This window comes from Genypterus blacodes, unplaced genomic scaffold (genome assembly GCF_046128005.1).
Source record: "Genypterus blacodes isolate CSIRO-AG114 ecotype Tasmania unplaced genomic scaffold, CSIRO-AGI_Gbla_v1 ptg000010l_1, whole genome shotgun sequence".
NCBI classification, from domain to species: Eukaryota; Metazoa; Chordata; class Actinopteri; order Ophidiiformes; family Ophidiidae; genus Genypterus; species Genypterus blacodes.
In genome coordinates, this window is record NW_027466824.1 from 1,059,141 (window position 1) to 1,080,000 (window position 20,860).

The window sequence follows — 20,860 nt, forward strand, 5'->3', positions numbered from 1 at the left end:
TTCACTTTGTATCTGACGACAGAGACTTTGAAATAGAAAGGTTCAAGTAAAAGTAATGTGATTTAATATTAGTAAACATATGGAAACAGAATGTAGACATTATTTTCGTTTTATGTAGCTAATCATCGGGGCTACCTGGAAACAAACACCAAACACAGTGTTGGAGCGTCTTCGCAGGATCTGTTGGAAGAAATAATCTAAGTTCATGTCTGTTTACAACGAAACAACTAACTAACTAACTACGAAACAACTAAGTACAAATTCAAGTTGTGATGCTAGTTAGCGCGGTTAGCTAGGTCAACATGGCGGCGTTACATTTAGTCACGACACCGGCAGCCACGCGTCATGTCAGCGCCCCTGAACGCCGCACGTATTCACTCCATTTAATCGCTTTTTAAAATCAAATCGCTCACATAAATGAACTGTATGAGTATCCATACATTTAGAAGGGAAAATAAAGGGAAATTGGTAAACAAACACTCAATGAGACGCTTTTCCTGTTATTTAAAGCTTTAATGAGTCCAAAGCTGCTGGGACGTCAGAGGCTCTCACCGGTGAGTTCACGTCGACATGCTGACTAATGCGTTATAATGGTAAATTAGAGTTTAGTTAGTATATTTATCCTTCATCCTTAGATTTAGATGTAGATCGCGATTCCATCCGTTCTTACCTGATGTTGAACAGCCGGTCGATGTTTTTGTTTGTTTGTTTGTTTTGCAGTATTGAGTTGAAAACGTTGCTGGATAAACCAGCTGGATTTAGGGACCGTCTGCAAAGTGCGAAGACTATTTGGAATTATACAACAGCTTCGGGTTTCCTTGGTCTCGCATGTTCAGACTTAGAGTAAATGGTTCTATATGTCCTTTGTGAGCTATTATGGTCTATGTTTCATTTCATCAGCGTTTCAAATTCAATACAAAGTGTATTTAAAAGCAAACTGAACCATGTGTTTTAGTCGTTGCTTCAGCTGATTTCCTTCATATTCTGGGGAATGTTGTTCCATAGTTTAGAATCATGTAGTTGTAAAAAGCTGCATCCACTTATGCTGGGTGCCTGTAAGGATGCAATAAGGACACACGTTGACATTAATCAGTGATTCCCATTGATTCCCTTATGAGCACACGGGGGCCCTGTTTGTGTTCTGTTCAGTCTTTAGCACACACAGTGGAGTCATTGATCAGGACCCACTCACTCCAGGACTGAATGTTGCCGGCACAAGCAGCTACATTATCAATAACAGTAATCCAGTGAGCGGCCGCATAGATTTGTCACACTGTTCCTGACACTGACCAATTTTCCGTGTGTCGGTTTGGGAAGGAGTGCTTTTGATTTGGTGCCATGAAGCACATTACAGTGAGAAACATTCGCCTGGTTAAATGACCTGAGGACTGCATCGTTCTGACATTCATTTGCAAAATTAATATCACATATTGATCGAGTCTTCCCATAAATCACCTGAGTGAACCTTCCCCTCGGCTGCCAGCGTTCCCCTCGGAGACGCCAGAGCCGCAGAGTCAGCAAATCCCTAAGCAGACAATGAGCTCAGATAGAAGCCAGCGCCTGTCGTTCATTTATGCCAATTTTCTGTCTCTTTTCCCCCTCGTGGTCCAAGTAAAACAGCCATGGACGCCAGCCTTATTGTGTATTGATTTCACAAAATTGAGAGTCATTTTGAAAAGTGACTGTCCCTTGTTGGATGGATTCATCACGTCTAACCACGGCTTCCGTTTCAATAAGGAGGGATTATACATTACTGTTCAAATCTATTTCATCCCATCTCCCTCCTCCCTTCTTCTCTCTCCCTCCCCCTCTCTCTCTCTCCCTCTGTGTGTGTGTGTGTGTGTGTAGGGGTTGATTTACTGTGGTCTTACAGCGGTTGATTGATTCAGCCCGCTCTTTAATGCAGAGAGAGGCCCATTGACATAGTCTGGTCCCATGTATTTAGCCAATTGGATTAGCTTCTAAATGCTCCATACAGGCAATCAATGAGCCGTCGGAAGACGAACGCCTCCCACACTGCATCAGACGCTTATTACTATAAGATCTAAGGAGCATTGGTTTGGTTTCTATCAGTCTGAAAATGAACTCATCAGTAAATGGTTAGAAATGGTTTTCATATTGCAGGAGGAAATAATAATGTATGTGATCTATACTGTTTAAATCCCTGAATGAGTCTGAATATGATTACACTTAACGATGGCCTGTTCTCTCATTTGACCGACAGATGGCGCTCGTTGCTCGCTTCCAGGCTTCTCTGTGTGGTTTAGGGACCAGCAGACTTTCCCGCAGCGCAGACAGGCAGTTTGGCAAGTGGCAATAAAAACACATCATGTTCTGATTTATTCTAGATTATATCCCTCAAAGTGCCTGCTGCGCTTTAGAGTTCACTGTTACACACACACACACGCACGCACGCACGCACACACACACACACACACACACACACACACACACACACACACACACACACACACACACACAGGAGGCGCACAAATGCTTGAAATATCGTTGATCGTATGGAAAATACAGATATCACTATATATTATTAATTATGTATATTGCTGCAATATATATAATTTCTCTTAAAAGGGGATTCGAACGTCCCAAAATCCCAGCTGTCACCCGGTGGGTCACTTGGCCAAAGCGCACACACACACATGTGGCGCACTTTGCCCTCATGGTGACATGTAAACTCGAGAGACACACACACACACACACACACACACACAAGCACAAGCTGATGGCGCTGCTTTATTTTATTAATATGCAGCGCGTCTTCATGTAGCAGAGAGAGAGGAAACCATCAAGTTCCTCTGTGACGATATGAGAGGAAACAACAACAACAATGTAATAATAATACATATGACAAATCAAAGTGTGTGTATGTGTGTGTGCGTGTGCGTGTAGGTTGCCCCTGTAGCCGCGGTGTGTATGTGTGTGTGTGTGTGTGTGTGTGTGTGTGTGTGTGTGTGTGTGTGTGTGTGTGTGTGTGTGTGTGTGTGTGTGTGTGTGTGTGTGTGTGTGTGTGTGGAGCGCTGGCACGCATGCAGCTCGATGCGTGAGCAGCAGCGCGGCTCCCCTCGGCTCTGCGCTCAGACGCACACGAGCATCAGTGGCTGGAGTTGGAGACTCTCGCTCGGTCCCGCTGCGCTCTCGTCCCCGCGTCTCCGTCTCTCTCTCTCCCTCTCTCTCTCTCTCGGATAAACGAACCAAAGGCGAGAAGGAAACTCGATCGATGTGTTTGTGAGTGTGACAGACTCGCTGAGGACTCGGTGATCGGAGACTTGAGGATATTTCTCGCATGAGCCGAGTCGGATCTCTTCTGCACAGCGGAGCGCGTAAAGCTCCGTGTTTTCGATGGATTTCAACGCAGTGGAAGCGTGGAAGTACCCGGGGAAGTAAAGTACCGATAAGTCGCTTTTAACACGCACATTTCTCTCCTCCGAGGCTTTCCGCTCCACATGGATCGCACCAACATGATCCGCGCTGCGCTCTACGTCCTGCTGCCTCTTTTAGGTAAGTTTCTCCCTGCGACGCTCCAACTCCGCACATATGTGTTGGTTTGATAGTGTGTTTGTGTTAGAAAGAGAGAGAGAGGCGCTGATTCCATCTTTAAAACTGCTACGTAAAGAAAAAGTCAACAAGGAACGAAAGCGAATCAAACCAATAATCTGATATCGATACTTGAGATTCACTATATGTTCCGTTTTTACTCCGAATTTATCAGCAATCCGCCAGCTCGGGTGAAACTTTCTGTCCCTCCCCGGGCTCGGTGCGGCACGGAGATGCTTTAGTCCGTCCTGTCAGAGATCCGGTCCCTCAGCTTTAACCCCCATAAACAGAATGCAAAGCGAACTGCTTTAATCTGTGGTTGTTTACTGTAAATGACCCATAAATAACCTATGAAATGATGATAATTATGATTGCTATTGACGGTGCTGTGGTGTGCAGATGTGCTGTCCCACGCCGAGGAGAGTGTGCGCTCCGGGGCCGGCCGGCTGGACTGCGTGCGGGCCAGCGAGCAGTGCCTGAAGGAGCCGGCGTGCAGCTCCAAGTACCGCACGATGAGGCAGTGCGCGGCCGGCAAGGAGAGCAACTTCAGCATGGCGGCCGGCATGGAGGCCAAGGACGAGTGCCGGAGCGCCATGGACGCGCTGAAGCAGAGCCCGCTGTACCACTGCCGCTGCAGGAGGGCCATGAAGAAGGAGAAGAACTGCCTGCGCATCTACTGGGGCATCTACCAGACGCTCCAAGGTGGGACAACACCAGAGTTTGGTTGAATTCACAATCCCATAACTGTTGCAGATGCAGGGAGGGTTCTGAACAGAGTAGAGATTTAAATGTGCTGTAATCACGCAACATGTCCGCACTGAGCCACGTTAGGGTGATGGTGAGGGTGCGACTGTAGACTTTCACTCTGAGCCACAGGGCGGATGGGTGCTGCTTTCTCCCAGCACCCAGAGGACCAGCGGACATGTCCAATAGTTCATCTGTACTGTGTTGTCATGATTAGTTACCCCGGCTCCTCCCCCTGCTGTAGGGGATGGGGCTCGGACCCCCCCCCTCACCGGACCCCCCCCTCACCCTGTGCCCTCCCTACTTCTGCTCCCACACACACACATACACACACAGATACACAAAGTGGTGTCCGGCTCTTTGTGTGTGTCTCACGCAGCTCTGCCTCACATGGGGGGCCGGAGCTCAGACGCTCTTCTTGACCTCCTGAATCACTCTCCTGCTGTAATGGAGCATGAAGCCTCTGGGCGCTGGCACGGGTGCCATCTTAGAGTGTTGATCCTAGCAGGGGGGCCCTCTCAGTCAGTCAGACCCCAAACTGCGTCCAACCCTCCCCCCCTCCCCCCCGCTATCCCACTTCCAGACGCACAACACAGCCGACCAACCTGCCTAATCAAGCGTGCGGCTGTGTGCCAGCCTGGATATTGACTGACCCAAATAAGCTCTGTCACATGCAGGCCAATGTGAGAGACAAAACACAGGGACAAGCATCTATCTATCTATCTATCTATCTATCTATCTATCTATCTATCTATCTATCTATCTATCTATCTATCTATCTGACCAGCTGCTCCTGTCTCTTCCAGGTAACGACTTCTTGGAGGATTCTCCGTACGAGCCGGTGAACAGTCGTCTGTCAGACATCTTCCGCCCGGCTCCCATCCAAGGTGAGGTCTGAGGTCTGAGGTCTGAGCGGCTCCTCCTCCTCCTTTATTTATGATTTGGCCTCCTCATTGTTCCCCCGTCTGGGCGGCGATACGGCTAAGCTCCTGTATAACTGTAAGCCTCGCATGCTCTCGGCGAAGGTTATCTGTGTGTCAAGTGTTTATCCTCCCTCGCCCTCTCCCCACCTCGCTCTCCTCCCCTCACTCTCACCCCCTACATTACTGCATGGCAGCTGGAAGTGACCTTGCGTGGGGAGCTATAGTTCCGAGCTCACAGTGTGTGTGTCTGTGTGTGTGTGTTGTTGGTGGCGGCTGCGGGCTGTTTCCTGTTGTGAGGAGTCCTTGTTTGAAGCCATTTGCCAAAGACCTGTTGACAGCGTCTCAGGGTGAGTGTGAGTAACGGTGATTGTGAGAAAGGATGACAGGCGTCTCTCTGTCCGTCCTGCTGGGGGCGCTGCAGACTTCTGCCTGCAGATGGCGATGTTATTCCCCTCTATCAGCCGTACTTGTTGCTGCACTGAAGCGTGTGTGTGTGTGTGTGTGTGTGTGTGTGTGTGTGTGTGTGTGTGTGTGTGTGTGTGTGTGTGTGTGTGTGTGTGTGTGTGTGTGTGTGTGTGTGTGTGTGTGTGTGTGTGTGTGTGTGTGTGTGTGTGTGTGCTGAGCTTTTCATGGCGATGTGCGATCACAGCATGGACGATGAGGCGGCACGGGAGGACGCAGAGCGGAGAATCACCTGGGTGTGTTTACTGAGATCTACTGGTGACTGTGCAACAATTTAAAGATACGTTGTTAATTGTAGGCGTAGAGGAAGAGAGAGGGAGGGAGGGAGAGAGAGAGAGAGAGAGAGAGAGAGAGGGAGAGAGAGAGGGAGAGAGGGAGAGAGGGAGAGAGGGAGAGAGAGAGAGAGAGAGAGAGAGAGAGAGAGAGAGAGAGAGAGAGAGAGAGAGAGGGAGAGGGAGAGGGAGAGGGAGAGAGAGGGAGAGGGAGAGGGAGAGGGAGAGGGAGAGAGGGAGAGAGGGAGAGAGAGAGAGAGAGAGAGACTCAATTTGTCGATGTAGGTCTCTGATATTTGCTGATAACCCAGCCCCTCTGCTGGTCCGGGGCACAGATCCGTATGGATCCATGCTGTTCTGACATAGTTACTATGGGACAACATACAGAGGGTTCAGGGTCAAAGGTCAGAGTGACCATAGGAGAAGGAGATGAAGAGGTGTTGATTGATCCATAAACCTCCACTCAAAGACCTGCAGACCTGAAGAGAAGAACAAACATCTGCAGACTGAGACACTAACAGAGGAACAAACACACAGCTCTATAGGTCAGACATAATTCTCTGCCTCCTCTCTATAGAGAGAGAGGATGACACAGACCACATTACAGTAAATGTCACTGGGCCTTCACGTCACCCGGTCCCGGCGGGCCCGACGCCTCCGACGCCTCCGCAGGCGGTGAAGCATGAGCAGCACAGGTTCATAGTTCAAGCCGCAGGCACCTAACAACTCCCAACAAGCCCCCCCACCCCCACCCCCCCTCTGAGCAGCAGGCTGTGTGAGGAAGAGGGAGATTTACGGTGTGAAGCTTCAGCGAGAGAAGGTGCTTCTTCTTCTTATTTGCCGCTCAAAGAGCTCCTTATGTTGATTCACGGCTTTGCATATACATCTGAGGCTGTCAGCAACATGACATCAGCTCAGCACGGCTCCGTCTTTAAAGGATGACTACATGTCTGTGTGTGTGTGTGTGTGTGTGGGTGTGGGTGTGGGTGGGTGTGTGTGTGTGTGTGCGCCTTAAGTTCACCCTTCATGTTCTATACCATGGCAGAGTACAAACGTTTTCATGCAGGAGTGTACAAGTCAATGAAACCCAGGCAACGCTGCCAAACACAGAGAAGTAAAGATATTTGTTGTTGAAAAGCTGAGCAGGTAGCTTCCATGTGACGCAGCTTCAAATGCCTCATACTGCTAAGAATAGTGGACAGTGCGTCACACACTCAACTTAGTGCCGAGTTCCTGCAAAACTTTCCACTGCTTTAATGCTAAAGTCATGTTTTTCTCATCTGTGAGGTTCAGGAGTGTTTGTGTAGATTTGGTCCTGGCTCCGCCCCCTGAATCTCTCTTCCCCGTGTTTCCTATGCTCTCATGTCGCAGCCACAACTTCCTGCTTCATCCACCTGTTCTCCCCTTTCTCACATACATAAGATCCACAACATTCTCTCAGCGACCTCACATGGGGGAGAGGAAGTCAATGTAGGATTGAGATCTGTGAGAGGAGGCAGACGTTTCAGGGTCAAAGGTCATAGGGATAGACTCTCAGAACTTAGAACTACTAGAGTACAAACTATGTGTTGACGTATCAGTAGTTAAAAGTCATGCAGCAGCAATTCTTCATACGTTTACTTTAGATATTTGAGTCCAACTAATACTTTACTCAGTCTGATACATTTTTCCCATTGTGGAGTTAGAATCCCTTGCTGGCCCCGTGTGTGTGTGTGTGTGTGTGTGTGTGTGTGTGTGTGTGTGTGTGTGTGTGTGTGTGTGTGTGTGTGTGTGTGTGTGTGTGTGTGTGTGTGTGTGTGTGTGTGTGGGTGGGTTTGCCACAGGTACTCAGGTTTCTTCCTCGCCATCAAAAACACATTTGTGAGGTTAAGACCCCTGCCGTTTCCTCGGACCGAGGCAGCAGACCCGGGGTCGGTCCCTGAGGCGCCGTGGTGAGAGGAACGTGGACGAGGAGCGGAGTGGAATAACGCCAGAGGAGATGAGGCAGCAGCTGATCATTAAAGGGGAATCATGCAGGGGGGGGCGCAGCGGGGTAGTCGGTTAATCAGCGAGCGGAGACGTAAGGCTGAGAGGACGGGATGATGACAGAATGACAGAAGTGCAGCTCCTGATTGAGTTCTTGATTTTCTACTGGAGTCAAAAATGATTCCACAAAATCAGATTAATAAATGTTTCTACACACACATGAACCTGTGCTGATGGAGGTTCAGACAAAACGCCACAAAAGTGCCGCGTGATGCTTTTATGGCGAATTAAAGCCGAACCTTTAGACTTAAGAGTTGATTAGAAACCTTTTCCAACTGACATCAGCTGTAATAAAGAATCTAAAATGTCCAGCGAGGAAGAAGGAAGAGGAGCTGTGACTTTGTTGAGATAATGTTAGTCAGGTTTGTTATGTGAGGTTCATCAGTGGGATGAGACTGCTCCAGCCCAGACGGAAATATTTGGGTTCTAAATCTGAAGCGCGCTTGTCGAGTCAGTGGTCTGCCGTCTATTTCAGGAGGGCCCCTGAATGCATCTCATGTGTTGCTCGCTAACACGCGGCTGGAGGAACAATAGGCAGCCGTAATCATCCTGTAATGCCTTAACACTGACAGAAACACACTAATCTCTAGTCTCACACACACACCCACACACACACACACACACACACACACACACACACACACACACACACACACACACACACACACACACACACACACACACACACACACACACGGAGCCCTGAGCAGCTGTCCCGGTGACACACCCGTAGATGCCGGGCTGATTTGTCGGGACATACCATCTGGGCCACACACTGCTCACTGCGGCCCGGTGTAACTGAGCTGTGCATCACCTCTGCTGACGTACAGATCAATGGTTATTGTGAGACTCGTGTTCATCTACACAATCATCACAGAGCATGAAGGTACAGAGGAACACGATAGCTGTGTAACAGAAAACACATTTGCAAAGGAACATTGTGTGTTTGTCCTCATCTCGCCGCTCGGTCACACGAAACCTCTGCAAGCGTCTGTGACCTAAAGCCATACAAAGCATTTAACATAGTAAATAGTGAAATACTAATAGGTTGACCTGCGACCTTTGAGCCTGAACCCTCTATACGTTGTCATGGATCTCTATCCTATAGTAACTCTGACCTTTGACCTTGAAGCCTCTGTATGTTGTCATGGATCTCTATCCTATAGTAACTCTGACCTATAGTAACTCTGACTTTTGACCCTGAACCCTGTATCGATGTCATTGATCTCCATCCTTTAGCAACTCTGACCTTTGACCCTCTGTACGTTGTGATGGATCTCTATCCTATAGTTACTCTGACCTTTGACCCTCTGTTCGTTGTGATGATCTCTATCCTATAGTAGCTCTGACCTTTGACCCTCTGTACGTTGTGATGGATCTCTATCCTATAGTTACTCTGACCTTTGACCCTCTGTACGTTGTGATGGAGCTCTATCCTATAGTTACTCTGACCTTTGACCCTCTGTACGTTGTGTTGGATCTCTATCCTATAGTTACTCTGACCTTTGACCCTCTGTTCGTTGTGATGATCTCTATCCTATAGTAGCTCTGACCTTTGACCCTCTGTACGTTCTGACGGATCTCTATCCTATAGTAGCTCTGACCTTTGACCCTCTGTACGTTGTGATGGATCTCTATCCTATAGTAACCTCTGGGAGCTTTCTCTCTCATCAGTGGGCCGCTTGTGTGATGTCGCCTCATAATATTACACAACTCACAGGGAAACAGTGGGAATGCAGCAGTGACCTAAGTGAGAGTTTATTGTGTTGACGTGCAGATCAGAGGCTGTGGGTTCATCAGAGAGTGAGTGTGTGTGTCGCTGTGGGGTTGAGTGAAGCGTGAGTGAATCACTGCAGAGCGACAACGACAGCGCCGAGCGTGTACGAGCATCCTGTGGAGCTCTGAGGCATGGAAACGTGGCCTGACTCAGCCCAAATCAGTGGGTGGGGTTAATTATAGGTCCTGTAGCATCTACACACACACACACACACACACACCCACACACGTACTGATGTTTCAATGAAGTACTGTAAACTGTAAGCGATGTGTTTACCTGTTGTGGCAGGTTGGTTACAGAAGCTGGCATCACGTTTCACCGCCTTTGTTTACGTTGTTGAGCCAAAACTCTGATGCTGTAGTTCCTGGTGATTTCCCAGGATCGACTCCAACATCTGCACCCATGAGGTTGTGCGTTTGGAAGACTGTTAGCTGTTCTGTGCGTAGCGTGAACGTCTCATGGCGACTTCCCTCCAGGCGTTCACAGCTGAGCGTCTGTGTTGTGTAACAGCTCCTTTTAAAGGCGTCCCTCTCCACCTTTTATGGTCTCTAAGTTGCGGGTGTTGATTGCTCTTTACTCCTCCTCTTGTTTTCAACTCTCGGTTCATTTTCTCTCCTTTACAACCCGAACTCCGTCTCAACTCACAACGTCCCCTGCTGCCGTGGAAACGCACAGAGCCCCGCTGCTTTGTGTGTGTAGCTTTACGTCTCACTCACAGTTCTCAGAATACACAGAAATTCTCACACACACACACACACACACACACACACACACACACACACACACACACACACACACACACACACACCCACACCCACACCCCCACACACACACACACACACACACACACACACACACACACACAGAGACACACAGAGACACACACACACACTGCCTTTTCTGTGTTTGTGTGTTTACAAAAAGTTTTCACATTTGCTGCGTCCAGCTCGTCTCCTCCCTCTGAACACGGACAGATGGAGGCTTCCTGCTGTAAATCGGCATAAAAACAACCTGAGCAGAAAATTTCCCATTTCCAATTTCAAATTGCGGCACACGAGAGGCGAGGGCCGAGAGAGAGAGCGGCGTGAGGATGGAATGGCTCCTCTTCTCCTCGCCTTACCCCTGCTTTGTTATTCAGTGATCCATGGAGGAGGGAGCAACAAAGGATAAGAGAGAGGGAGAAGCAAAGAGAGAGAGACGAAGAGGGAGAGAGAGAGGGAGAGGGAGGGAAAGTGAGAGTGAGAGAGAGAGAGTGAGAGAGAGAGAGAGAGAGAGAGAGAGAGAGAGAGAGAGAGAGAGAGAGAGAGAGAGAGAGAGAGAGAGAGAGAGAGAGAGAGAGAGAGAGAGAGAGAGAGCTGGAGGGAGAGTGAGAGAGAGTGATAGAGAGGGAGAGAGAATGATAATGGGGGAGAGAGAGGGAAGGAGAGAGAGAGAGAGAAAGGGAGAGAGGGGGAGACACAAAGAGAGAGAGTGAGAGGGGGGAGAGACAGAGAAAGGTGGAGTGAGAGAGAGAGACAGAGAGAGAGAAAGGGAGAGAGGGGGAGAGGCAAAGACAGAGAGAGAGAGAGAGTGAGAGAGAGAGATAGACAGAGTCATGGTGGACCTCCCGCAGCATTTGGTTCAGGCTCAAACTGTTCAAACTAAATGTTATTCTGCATTATTATTGATGAAACCTTCTTTTGACGCACTTTGCTACCTCAAACTGATCCCTTGGCCTCCTCGGCCTCTCCGTCATCTCGCTGCTGTGATCCTGGTAACGTTTGACTTTGAGGAGCTGAAGCAGAAAGACTTTAAGAGCGTCTCTTGATCGGGGCGGTGTTGGAACACGTCTGTAGAGATTCTGGCTTCCTGCCGCGACGAAGAAGCTGCACGTTTGCTCCGTGTGCAGATGAGGACGCTTCACCTTGTCGGCCTGTCCTCACTTGGCACAGGTGAGGGGTGAGGAATGAAAGGCGGAGCAAAGAGCGGCACAGGGCGAGAGACTGAGCAGAGGAGAGTTAGGAGTTCACACAGTCACAGTCAACAGAGCAGCCAAAGCCAAAGAGTCCTGAAGACCAACGCTGTCCGGTTCTTAAGCAATAACAAACAGTCTTAGTTTGCTGTTGTCTGTACTTCCTTTGCGTCTCCACGTCCTTGAAGCTGAGATGTGTTTTTGAGAATGAAGTTGTTGGTCAGTCAGTATCGCCTGAAACTGGAAGTCCGAACCGTTTCCTCACTTTTGTGCCTGTATCGTTGTAGAAGTTAAGTTCAAGTACAAACGCCCGGCCGCTGCTGCCACCCTGGGGCCGCGTTTGGAGGTGGGACCACCCGTTGATAAACCGATGTTACACTTCAGCATGATTTGGTAGCTTTGAGACGATAACATGCTCACTTTCTGTCTTTGAATCAACACGTACAGAACAATCTACACTGTGAATGTTCCAGATTTACCTGGGCTGCTCTCCTGAAAAGAGGAAAGAAGGATGTATTATATGCGATAGCGACTGCCAGAATGAGCTCAGTGGAACAGAAGTGTAGAGTGTAGTTTCCCTTCAGGGCTTCAGCAGCTCCATTCTCTGGTTTATCTTGTACTTTCTACCTGCGGCTGCGTACGGAGGTCTGTTTGGCCTCCTCTTCCTCCTCTTCCACCTTCTTCTCTTCTTCCTCCTCTTCCTCGGCTTGTGGAGCAAATCCCACATCTGTACATCTCCACCTCTCCACCTGTACGCCTGAGAGACCCAACACGCTGCAGCTCAAACATTGGAGTGAACCTTGAAGCGTCGTACGTCGCAGGCATACATGGGATGTCAGGTTGCGTGTGTGTGAAAGCGTGTGAGGCCCCGGCTGACAAGCCAAGCGGCGCTTCAAATCCCCCCCCTCCCCCCCCCCCCCACGCTGACACGCTGTGGGCCTGTCGACGCCGCTCTGCTGCAGAGGAAGTCGCTCTCATTACGAGCTGCCAATGTTTACAGCTCAGAGCGTCTATCGGAAATCTCTGCCCGGGCCGTGTTAGCACAGGGATCTGTGTGTGTGTGTGTGTGTGTGTGTAGGAGTGTGTGAATGACTGAGGTAGACCTGCAGCTCCCTGTTTCAGACTGACTGGTGGTGGGATTGTGTGATTTGTGTGTTTGTGTGTGTACATGTGTGTATGTGTGTGTTAGGTGAATGTTGTGTCGCTGTGTGTCGGGCAGAGGAGCATTCTGGGAGGTTTGGAGGAGGATCCAGATCACAGATATACAGACCTGATCCTCCGGGTGCAGAACGTTCCTCCGGGTGCAGTGAAGATAAACTGGGTCCTGGTTTGGTCTTGACCTTTGTGGTGACCTCAGCAGCTCACTGGTGACGCCTCTGGATCGTCTCCCAGCGACCTCAGCCCGCTCTGAAGAAGCTGAGAGCTTCTTCTTCTTCTTGTGATGGAGTCCTAGAACTCGCATAATTTAGTTTAAATGTAAGGTTTATAAACACCTGTAAATAAATGTAAATTTAAAAATCAAATCAAATCAAATCAAATCAAATCAAATCTTCTTCTTCTTCTTCTTCTTCTTCTTCTTCTTCTTCTTCTTCTTCTTCTTCTTCTTCTTCTTCTTCTTCTTCTTCTTCTTCTTCTTCTTCTTCTTCTTCTTCTTCTTCTTCTTCTTCTTCTTCTTCTTCTTCTTCTTCTTCTTCTTCTTCTTCTTCTTCTTCTTCTTCTTCTTCTTCTTCTTCTTCTTCTTCTTCTTCTTCTTCTTCTTCTTCGGTGGAACCTGCTGCTCACATTTCTGTCACATCCTGTTTCTTTGATCTCATCCCGTCTCTGGCTTCCATTTGCAAACAAATAATGAGATTATGATCCCTAACTCGTCTCCAGAGGAACATTGTCTTTTCATTTCCCCTCGCAGGGACGTCAGCGGCGGGTCAGCGACGGCACAAATTGGGCCTGCGCGGATTCATTGCCTTGCTCGAGGACACTTCAGCGGTAATTAGTGCCACAGCATTAATCCTCACCCAAACACAAGCACACACACGGCGCTCATTAGCTCCGTCTACGCGAGCACAGCAGTCCGGCCCAGACGTGAGACTGAAACAACATGTTTACACAAGCCCTGTTCACCAGTCGTCCGTTTATAATCCTGTGGACGCGTCGGACGCTCCAGCACATCAGCTCAGCTCAGCTCCTCTCAGCTCCGCCTCACGCACTGAAAGGTTCGAATCCCTCAGCCTGTATTCTTTGCGTTTTGGTGTTTGCAGACAACCAAATCATTCCTGCTCATCCTCTCTTCTAAGAGCTTTATCATAATGGATAAGTGTAGCATCACATGTACTTACTACGCCCTGCAGAGATGTCGGACATCGTTACCGTGGCATCAAAGTGCTGCAAATTGTTGTGTAATGGAGTAATTTGTCTGTTTTCGGGTTCATCTACCTGCAGCTCCGCTCTGAGCCACGTGTGTTTAAGTGCTCGGCATCAGGAACCACGGCAACACAGACGCAGGAGAGGGGCAGAAAATTTTGTGGCGTTTTGCTTCTCCAGGTTTTGTGCGTTTATCAGCGCCTGGGCTCCATCGCCGCCATCACACAGTTACACTTTGGTGAATGTGACTTTGTTTGGATGTTTGCTGGCAGGCAGACTGACGAAGGCCTCATCAGTCAAAAGGTTGAGTGGGTTTTCACGCTCTGACTAACAGGAGGACGAGTATCAGAGCGTCGCCACGCACGTGAGCGCCGCCGCTCTTCTATTTAAGAAAGTTCAAGGATTTTCTCGTTTATCAGCTTTAACACTTTTCACAGAACCTAATGATGGATTTCCTGCTGCCTGAAGATGCCAGGCGCTCAGAATATGCTTCTTCCTCTTCTTCTTCCTCTTCTTTTTCTCATGTAAAAGAGAAAAATAGAGCCCATCCACCCATTCGCCGCCCCTTCTCTCGACTATCTGTCCCGTTAGCCACGCATTAGCATCTCCGCTGTGCCGCCGTAGCTCTCGTCCGTCCCTGCACAGGAGTTTGTTTTGTGTAAGACTCCCAAATCCACTGCTGGCATTAGCGTCCCCGAGCCTCGTCTCATGTGAAGCCTAATCGATGCGGCGCCGTGTTAGATTGGAAACTAGAGGCTGTGTCTACAAGACTCTATTGATTTTTCTTTCTTTTTTTTCTCTGTTCCCTCCGTCTTTTCCGCCCCAAGCTCTTCCGTTCAGGCTTGGATCAAAGGATTTATCCTTCAGCGAGGTCCGAGGTGTACGGTTCCAGGCTGAGTCGGGCTCTAATGTTCGGCCTGAAGGGGATGGATGTTTGCACTGACCTTGTCTCTTCCCTCTGGAGCTAATTTTGGCGTTTTGACAGTCAGTGAACTCTGTATGAACACAGATTTAGCCCAGTATGGATGGACTGAAGTCGTAGAGCTCTTTGAAATCCATGTCTTCCCAGATTCAGCTGAAAGTTTTCCCAGATTCCATGGTTGTGTTATTGTATTATCTCTCTGCCAAGGAGGTTATGTTTGTGCTTCAGTCTGTGTGTGTGTGTGTGTGTGTGTGTGTGTGTGTGTGTGTGTGTGTGTGTGTGTGTGTGTGTGTGTGTGTGTGTGTGTGATTTCGATGTGGGTTGTGGGCCAAGAATTCTTGTCAGATGAGGTGGAACTGGATCATAGTTAGTTATTATGTAAATATAACTAAGCCATAGACAACCACCAAAGAATGATACAGCCTTCAAGCCAAAACACTCACTCACTATCTCTGGGTCTGTAGGATCTGAACCAGCAGGGTCTGGATCAGTAGGATCTGGATCAGTAGGATCTGGATCACTAGGACCTGGATCAGTAGGACCTGGATCAGTAGGATCTGGATCAGTGGGATCTGGATCGGTAGGATCTGAACCAGCAGGGTCTGGCTCAGTCAGATCTGGATCAGTAGGATCTGGATCAGTAGGACCTGGATCAGTAGGATCTGGATCAGTGGGATCTGGATCGGTAGGATCTGGAACAGTAGGACCTGGATCAGTAGGATGTGGATCAGTGGGATCTGGATCAGTAGGATGTGGATCTGGTGGTCCCTCAGTCCTCTTCAGATAGGAGCTCTTTGTCTCCAGGTGGAGCCAAGTGTCTAGCAGAGCTACAAACATGTAACTAACAGCATCATGTAGCTGAGATGGAGCTGATTCAGTGAAGCACAAACACTCTGAATGGATCTTCAGCAGCTCCAGAGCTCCCAGGTCGCAGGTTCAAAGTTTCAGCCCGTGCTAATGCACTCCTCTGAGTGCCTGCAGGTTGAATCTGGATTCCATTATTCTGTCGGCACATTCAGCAGCATGGAAATCACAGGGATCAGCCTTTGTTGATGTGAGGAGAGTTCCTTTGCCTGATTCTGCCTCAGTGGTGGCTGTCAGGCTGCAGTGTGAAGCGTTTGGTGTTGTGCAGCAGAGGCAGAGGTTTGCTCAGAGATAATCTGAACCCTGGAGGCGAGGTCAGGAGAACACCTCCTTTGTTCATCTCACTGACTCCGACATGTTTCCCGTCTCCCTCCAGCTATTTTACAGTTCTCCTTCCCCCTCGTGCAGGCAGACGTCAGCTGCCATTCCTCAACACTTAATCCAGCGCAGTGCTCCCGAAATGACTGATCCAGCTGTGGGCCGCTGGCAGAATCCCTCTGACGGCAGCCAAGTCATCAGCTTGCCAATTGTGAACCGACTCACCACGGGCCAAGAAAATCATTTAGTTAAAGGTGACCAGATTTGCGTCCCTGCGAGAGGCTCCTGATTGGACGTGAAGCAGAGAGGTGATTCATCATAGTTAGTAAATGTGGCTGACAGCTCCGCTCGGCAGGAGGGAGCGCGTGCCAGGTCCGCCTCCTGACGGCGCTCCGTTCTGCATGCAAATGTGGACCATTAGCTTTTCACGTCGGCGGTCAAAGACACCCGCTCGGGGAATCGCAAGGACGGGATGAATCCTACCAACGCTCACATTATCCCTGAGATCAGACAGGAGAGGTTAAGCACCGGCGCTCAGATCAGCCACGCTTACATGAGCGGTTTATAACACACACAGCTACAGTGTGTTTGCTGCAGAGCTCAGTATGAATCCACCTGGTTGTGTTAGGTTTGTGTGAAGCTGTTGTTTCAATTCATCGTGAAACTGGAGTCCATTCTGTGAGGAGATACGGAGAACGGAGAGATTCACTGAGTTTCCATGCACTTAGTACTCTGAGTATAGACTACTGTACTGTGTTGAGTACTGAGTACCGAGGAACGATCCAAACCTACCCATGATGCATTGCGTAATCACAGTATGAGACCAGTTCTCCTATTGAGGAGTTGCACACGCAGACGTTTACATGCCAGAGTAAACCTGCAGTAAGCACACTTCCATTCATACAGATATCAGTCTCGTGAACGTGGTTACATGACGTTTAAAACAGTTTACTGCCTTTTTTCCTTGTGTATGTAAACCTAAAGAGTGATGCAGATGCTGTGTGGAGCCGTCAGAGTCCAGCAGTAGGGAGGGGGGGGGGGCAGCTCCCATTAGGTGCAGTATGAGCAGATGATTGCACTCATCTTTAACAGGGTCGTTTAAAGGTTACATTTGCACGAGCACATAAGGTTATATGAGGTCATAAACAGCAGCTTCCCACCATCTAGTAGCTCTTAATAATCAATATATCCTCAAATCTGTCTCTTCATAAATCCTTAAGTCGCAAAGTCATTGCAGTTTCACATCGACTTGTTACAGAATCCAACCTTTTGCAGTATTTAAGTGTTTGTGTGAGACGTTTCCACTCAATGGAAGCGTCCAGACCGCCTGTGCGGCGGTCTGGAGTCTTGCTTGGCCGCGGTCACGGCGTTGTGTGTTTGGCCGGGCCGGCTGCGGTGTGACTGACCGCTGGCAGGTGCAGCCAAAACCTGCGGCCTTGTGTTAAGCCGGCACGTTAAGCCCTCAGCTGCACGCCGTCAGCTCGCAGGATTAACCCGCCGCAGCTCCCAGCGTCGGGACCGGCACGCCAGCAGGTGTGTCGTAACAAAACTTTCACGCTACAGCAAAACAAAGCTGAACAGGCTGAGCTGCACCGTGTCATCGCTTGATGCTGAAGTGATTTACAATGTTTCACTGGGACATGGAGCAGAGATGTTGTTGTTAAAGGCCACATAGTCTCGTCAGGTTTCCTGTCTTACTCTCATTCATCTATTATTCGTCTATTTGGAACCTTTACAACGATTTGATTTGCAAGGCTCGCTGAAAACTTGATTGATTGATTCCACAGCTTGTTTACGTGTTATATATAATACATCCAAGTCATTTGATCGCCAAGGTAACAAACGTAGGTGATGTGATTGTAAGCTTATAACAGTAACACACGTTAGGGACGGTCGTCAAGGTGCAGTCCCTAAGGTGCAGGGAGGCAGTGGCTCAGTGGGTAGTGCTTCTGCTTGGGAACCGGAGGGTTGCCGGTTCAAGCCCCTGCCGAGGTGCCCCTGAGCAAGGCACCGAACCCTCAATTGCTCTTCCCTCTGCGAAGGGTGGTAATGTAATGTAAGTCGCTTTGGATAAAAGCGTCTGCCAAATGATCGTAATGTAAATATTCCTTACCTTTGAAAATCTATCATATCTAGAACTTTCAAAGTACTTTGTTGACATTCTACAACAACAACAACACAACGTAAGTAAGTCTGACAAATAATTGCAACAATATACAGAGTAAAACTTTCCTGTACTGCCTCTTTAAAAGTCAATGACACTATTAATTGTTATTTGGCTGCATCGCAAACCCATTGTCAGACGCTCCCTGGAGCAGCTTGTCACAGGCACCTGGAGGGAGGCTGCCTGTGTCGTTGTAGCTTGTTTGTTACTTGTACTTTTAAGTGCATAAAAATGTTAATGAGTTGTTTTTAAGAGTCCCTGCAGCGACACTGGGGTTTGTGTTTTCTAATCATCTTCATCCTTTTCCTCTATGCAGCATAAACTTTTAATAATTTACAACAGATGGCTGCTGTGTTTAAAGTTCAGCTGTCTGACTTCCGTGTGTTGGGAACGCAAATCAAATAGAGCGCATTAGCAAAGCTCAGTATCCCGTTCAGCATCTCAAAGGGCGAGAGAGAGAGAGAGAGAGAGAGAGAGAGAGAGAGAGAGACAGGGAGAGAGAGAGAGAGAGAGAGAGAGGCTGTGTGTCATCTTCCTCCAGCCCTCTGCTCTTTGTAGCTTCCTGCTGCTTGATGTAGATTTATCCTCCATCTCTGTCCATCCTCTGGTCATGGCTCACATGTTGCTGTGATTAAAGCAGACACAGTGTGAGTGTGAGTGAGTGTGTGTGTGTGTGTGTGTGTGTGTGTGTGTGTGTGTGTGTGTGTGTCCGGCTGACAAAGGTCTCTGCTCAGGGAGTCAGAGCTTCTCCTCCCTTTGGATCACAAACGAGCCACTTCCCTGAAAAGCCAACAGACGCACGGAGGAGCTCCAAGCGCAATGTCAACATAACAAACACACACATACACACATAAACACACACAAACACACACATACACTCGGCCCCAATCTGACGAGCAGCCTCAGACTTTTGTGTTCGGCTCTCGTTTGTCGGTCATCGTCCCTCCACACACGCAGGTACAGGCAATCGCCACGACAACCGCCTGAACATCCAAGTCAGGCAGCGGGGGGGGGGGGGCACTTCACAAATGATTTTGTCCTCTGAAATGTCCCCACTGTTGTCCTCAGGGAAGTTGGAAGGGTCTGAGGAGGAGGATTTGACCTCTGCAGCAGGTTTTCCTCTTCAGGTTGTCGCACATCGCTGCCCTTTGTCTTGACTGGAGTGCACAGTGAAAGAGGCTCTCATGTTACCTGAGCTCCGGTTCTTTGGGGGGCTTGGACTCCTGATTGTAGTCCAACCTGAAGCTGTGGTGTCAACATGACACCGTGTTTGTGTTTGAGTTGAAAGATACAGAAATGCAAATGTAAGTGGGTTGGTTGATGATGATGATGATGATGATGATCAGAGCTTTGCCAAATGAAAGCTGGTAGTTCTCAGGAAAGAACTAAGCCCCCACAGCGCCGCCGCCAGGCATCACTTCCTCTTTCCTTCTTCTTCTCAGACTGAACCAGCATCACTCTTCCTCCTCTAATCAGCCTGAAGAGTCTTTGCAAACCTTCTTCCTCCTCCTCCTCCTCCTCCTCCTCTTCCTCGTCCTCCTGTGCCCCACCCTGCCTTAACCTTTGCCTACCTGGTGACTTTGAATGGCTTCCTTCTGGTTCTGTGAGTCTTCCTCCCTGTGACCTTTGTGACCTTTGAACTAAGTGGCTGTTGGTGGTCCTGAATGAGACGCGTCTCTTGCAGAGGAGGGGGAACCATGGAGCGGCGGCGCCGGCCGGTCCCCGGGCATGGGGGGCCCCCAGAGCAGGGGGGCCCCAGGCAGAGGGGGGCCCTCCTCCACAGACCACCTGCAGGATCCCAGTAGAAACAGGAGAGCTCATCCCAATTGGGCCGTACTGGGTAACGACTACACCACTGTGTGTGTGTGTGTGTGTGTGTGTGTGTGTGTGTGTGTGTGTGTGTGTGTGTTGATATGGGCATTTCTTTCTGTTTCCCTGATTGTTTTGAACATCAAGTAGTTTTGTCACAACACTCAAATGCCAAACTTTGACACAATAATTAGAGAAGCATCAAAATTCAATATCGTTTTTCAGAAAAAGTATAAAGTGTGTAAAAGTAATAAGCCGAGCGACACAAAGGAGCGTTTGATGGGACGACAGCAGAATCCAAAGTGTGTAAGATGAATGTTGTTATAGCTTTAGAATTTCAGTATTATTGTTTTGATACTTTTGACAGCTGAGAGTTTTTGTCCCGATCAATTTACTGAGGAGTGAGACAAGGAGACAAGGGGACGAGGAAACAAGGAGACAAGGAGACACACTCCACTACACACAACCTGTCAAAAATAAAAATAACAGATCAATAAGAGAAAATAATATTGAACACATGTAACAAAAAGGTTGTGATGCTGGAGAGTTTAGTTCACTTTAGATCAAAGATTCTTGCAGATGTGATGAAGGTCTTGTTGATTTTGGCGACTCCTCTCTGTGGATGGTGGCTACTGCCTCCTCTGGTCTCCTCTGGACTCCTCTGGTCTCCCGTGGTCTCCTCTGGTCTCCTCTGGACTCCTCTGGACTCCTCTGGTCTC

The 20,860-nt window shown here is 48.8% G+C and overlaps 1 protein-coding gene across 1 annotated transcript in view; it reads left to right on the forward strand.

Moving 5' to 3' along the window:
* Positions 1 to 3,464: 3,464 nt before the first annotated feature.
* Positions 3,465 to 20,860, forward strand: part of LOC143007262 (GDNF family receptor alpha-1-like) — a 64,515-nt gene continuing 47,119 nt past the window's right edge. The window contains exons 1-4 of the mRNA XM_076158560.1: positions 3,465 to 3,516; positions 3,952 to 4,254; positions 5,103 to 5,183; positions 20,017 to 20,172. Coding sequence (XP_076014675.1) covers positions 3,477 to 3,516; positions 3,952 to 4,254; positions 5,103 to 5,183; positions 20,017 to 20,172 — 580 coding nt within the window. The 5' untranslated portion in view covers positions 3,465 to 3,476. The remainder of the gene's footprint in view (positions 3,517 to 3,951; positions 4,255 to 5,102; positions 5,184 to 20,016; positions 20,173 to 20,860) is intronic.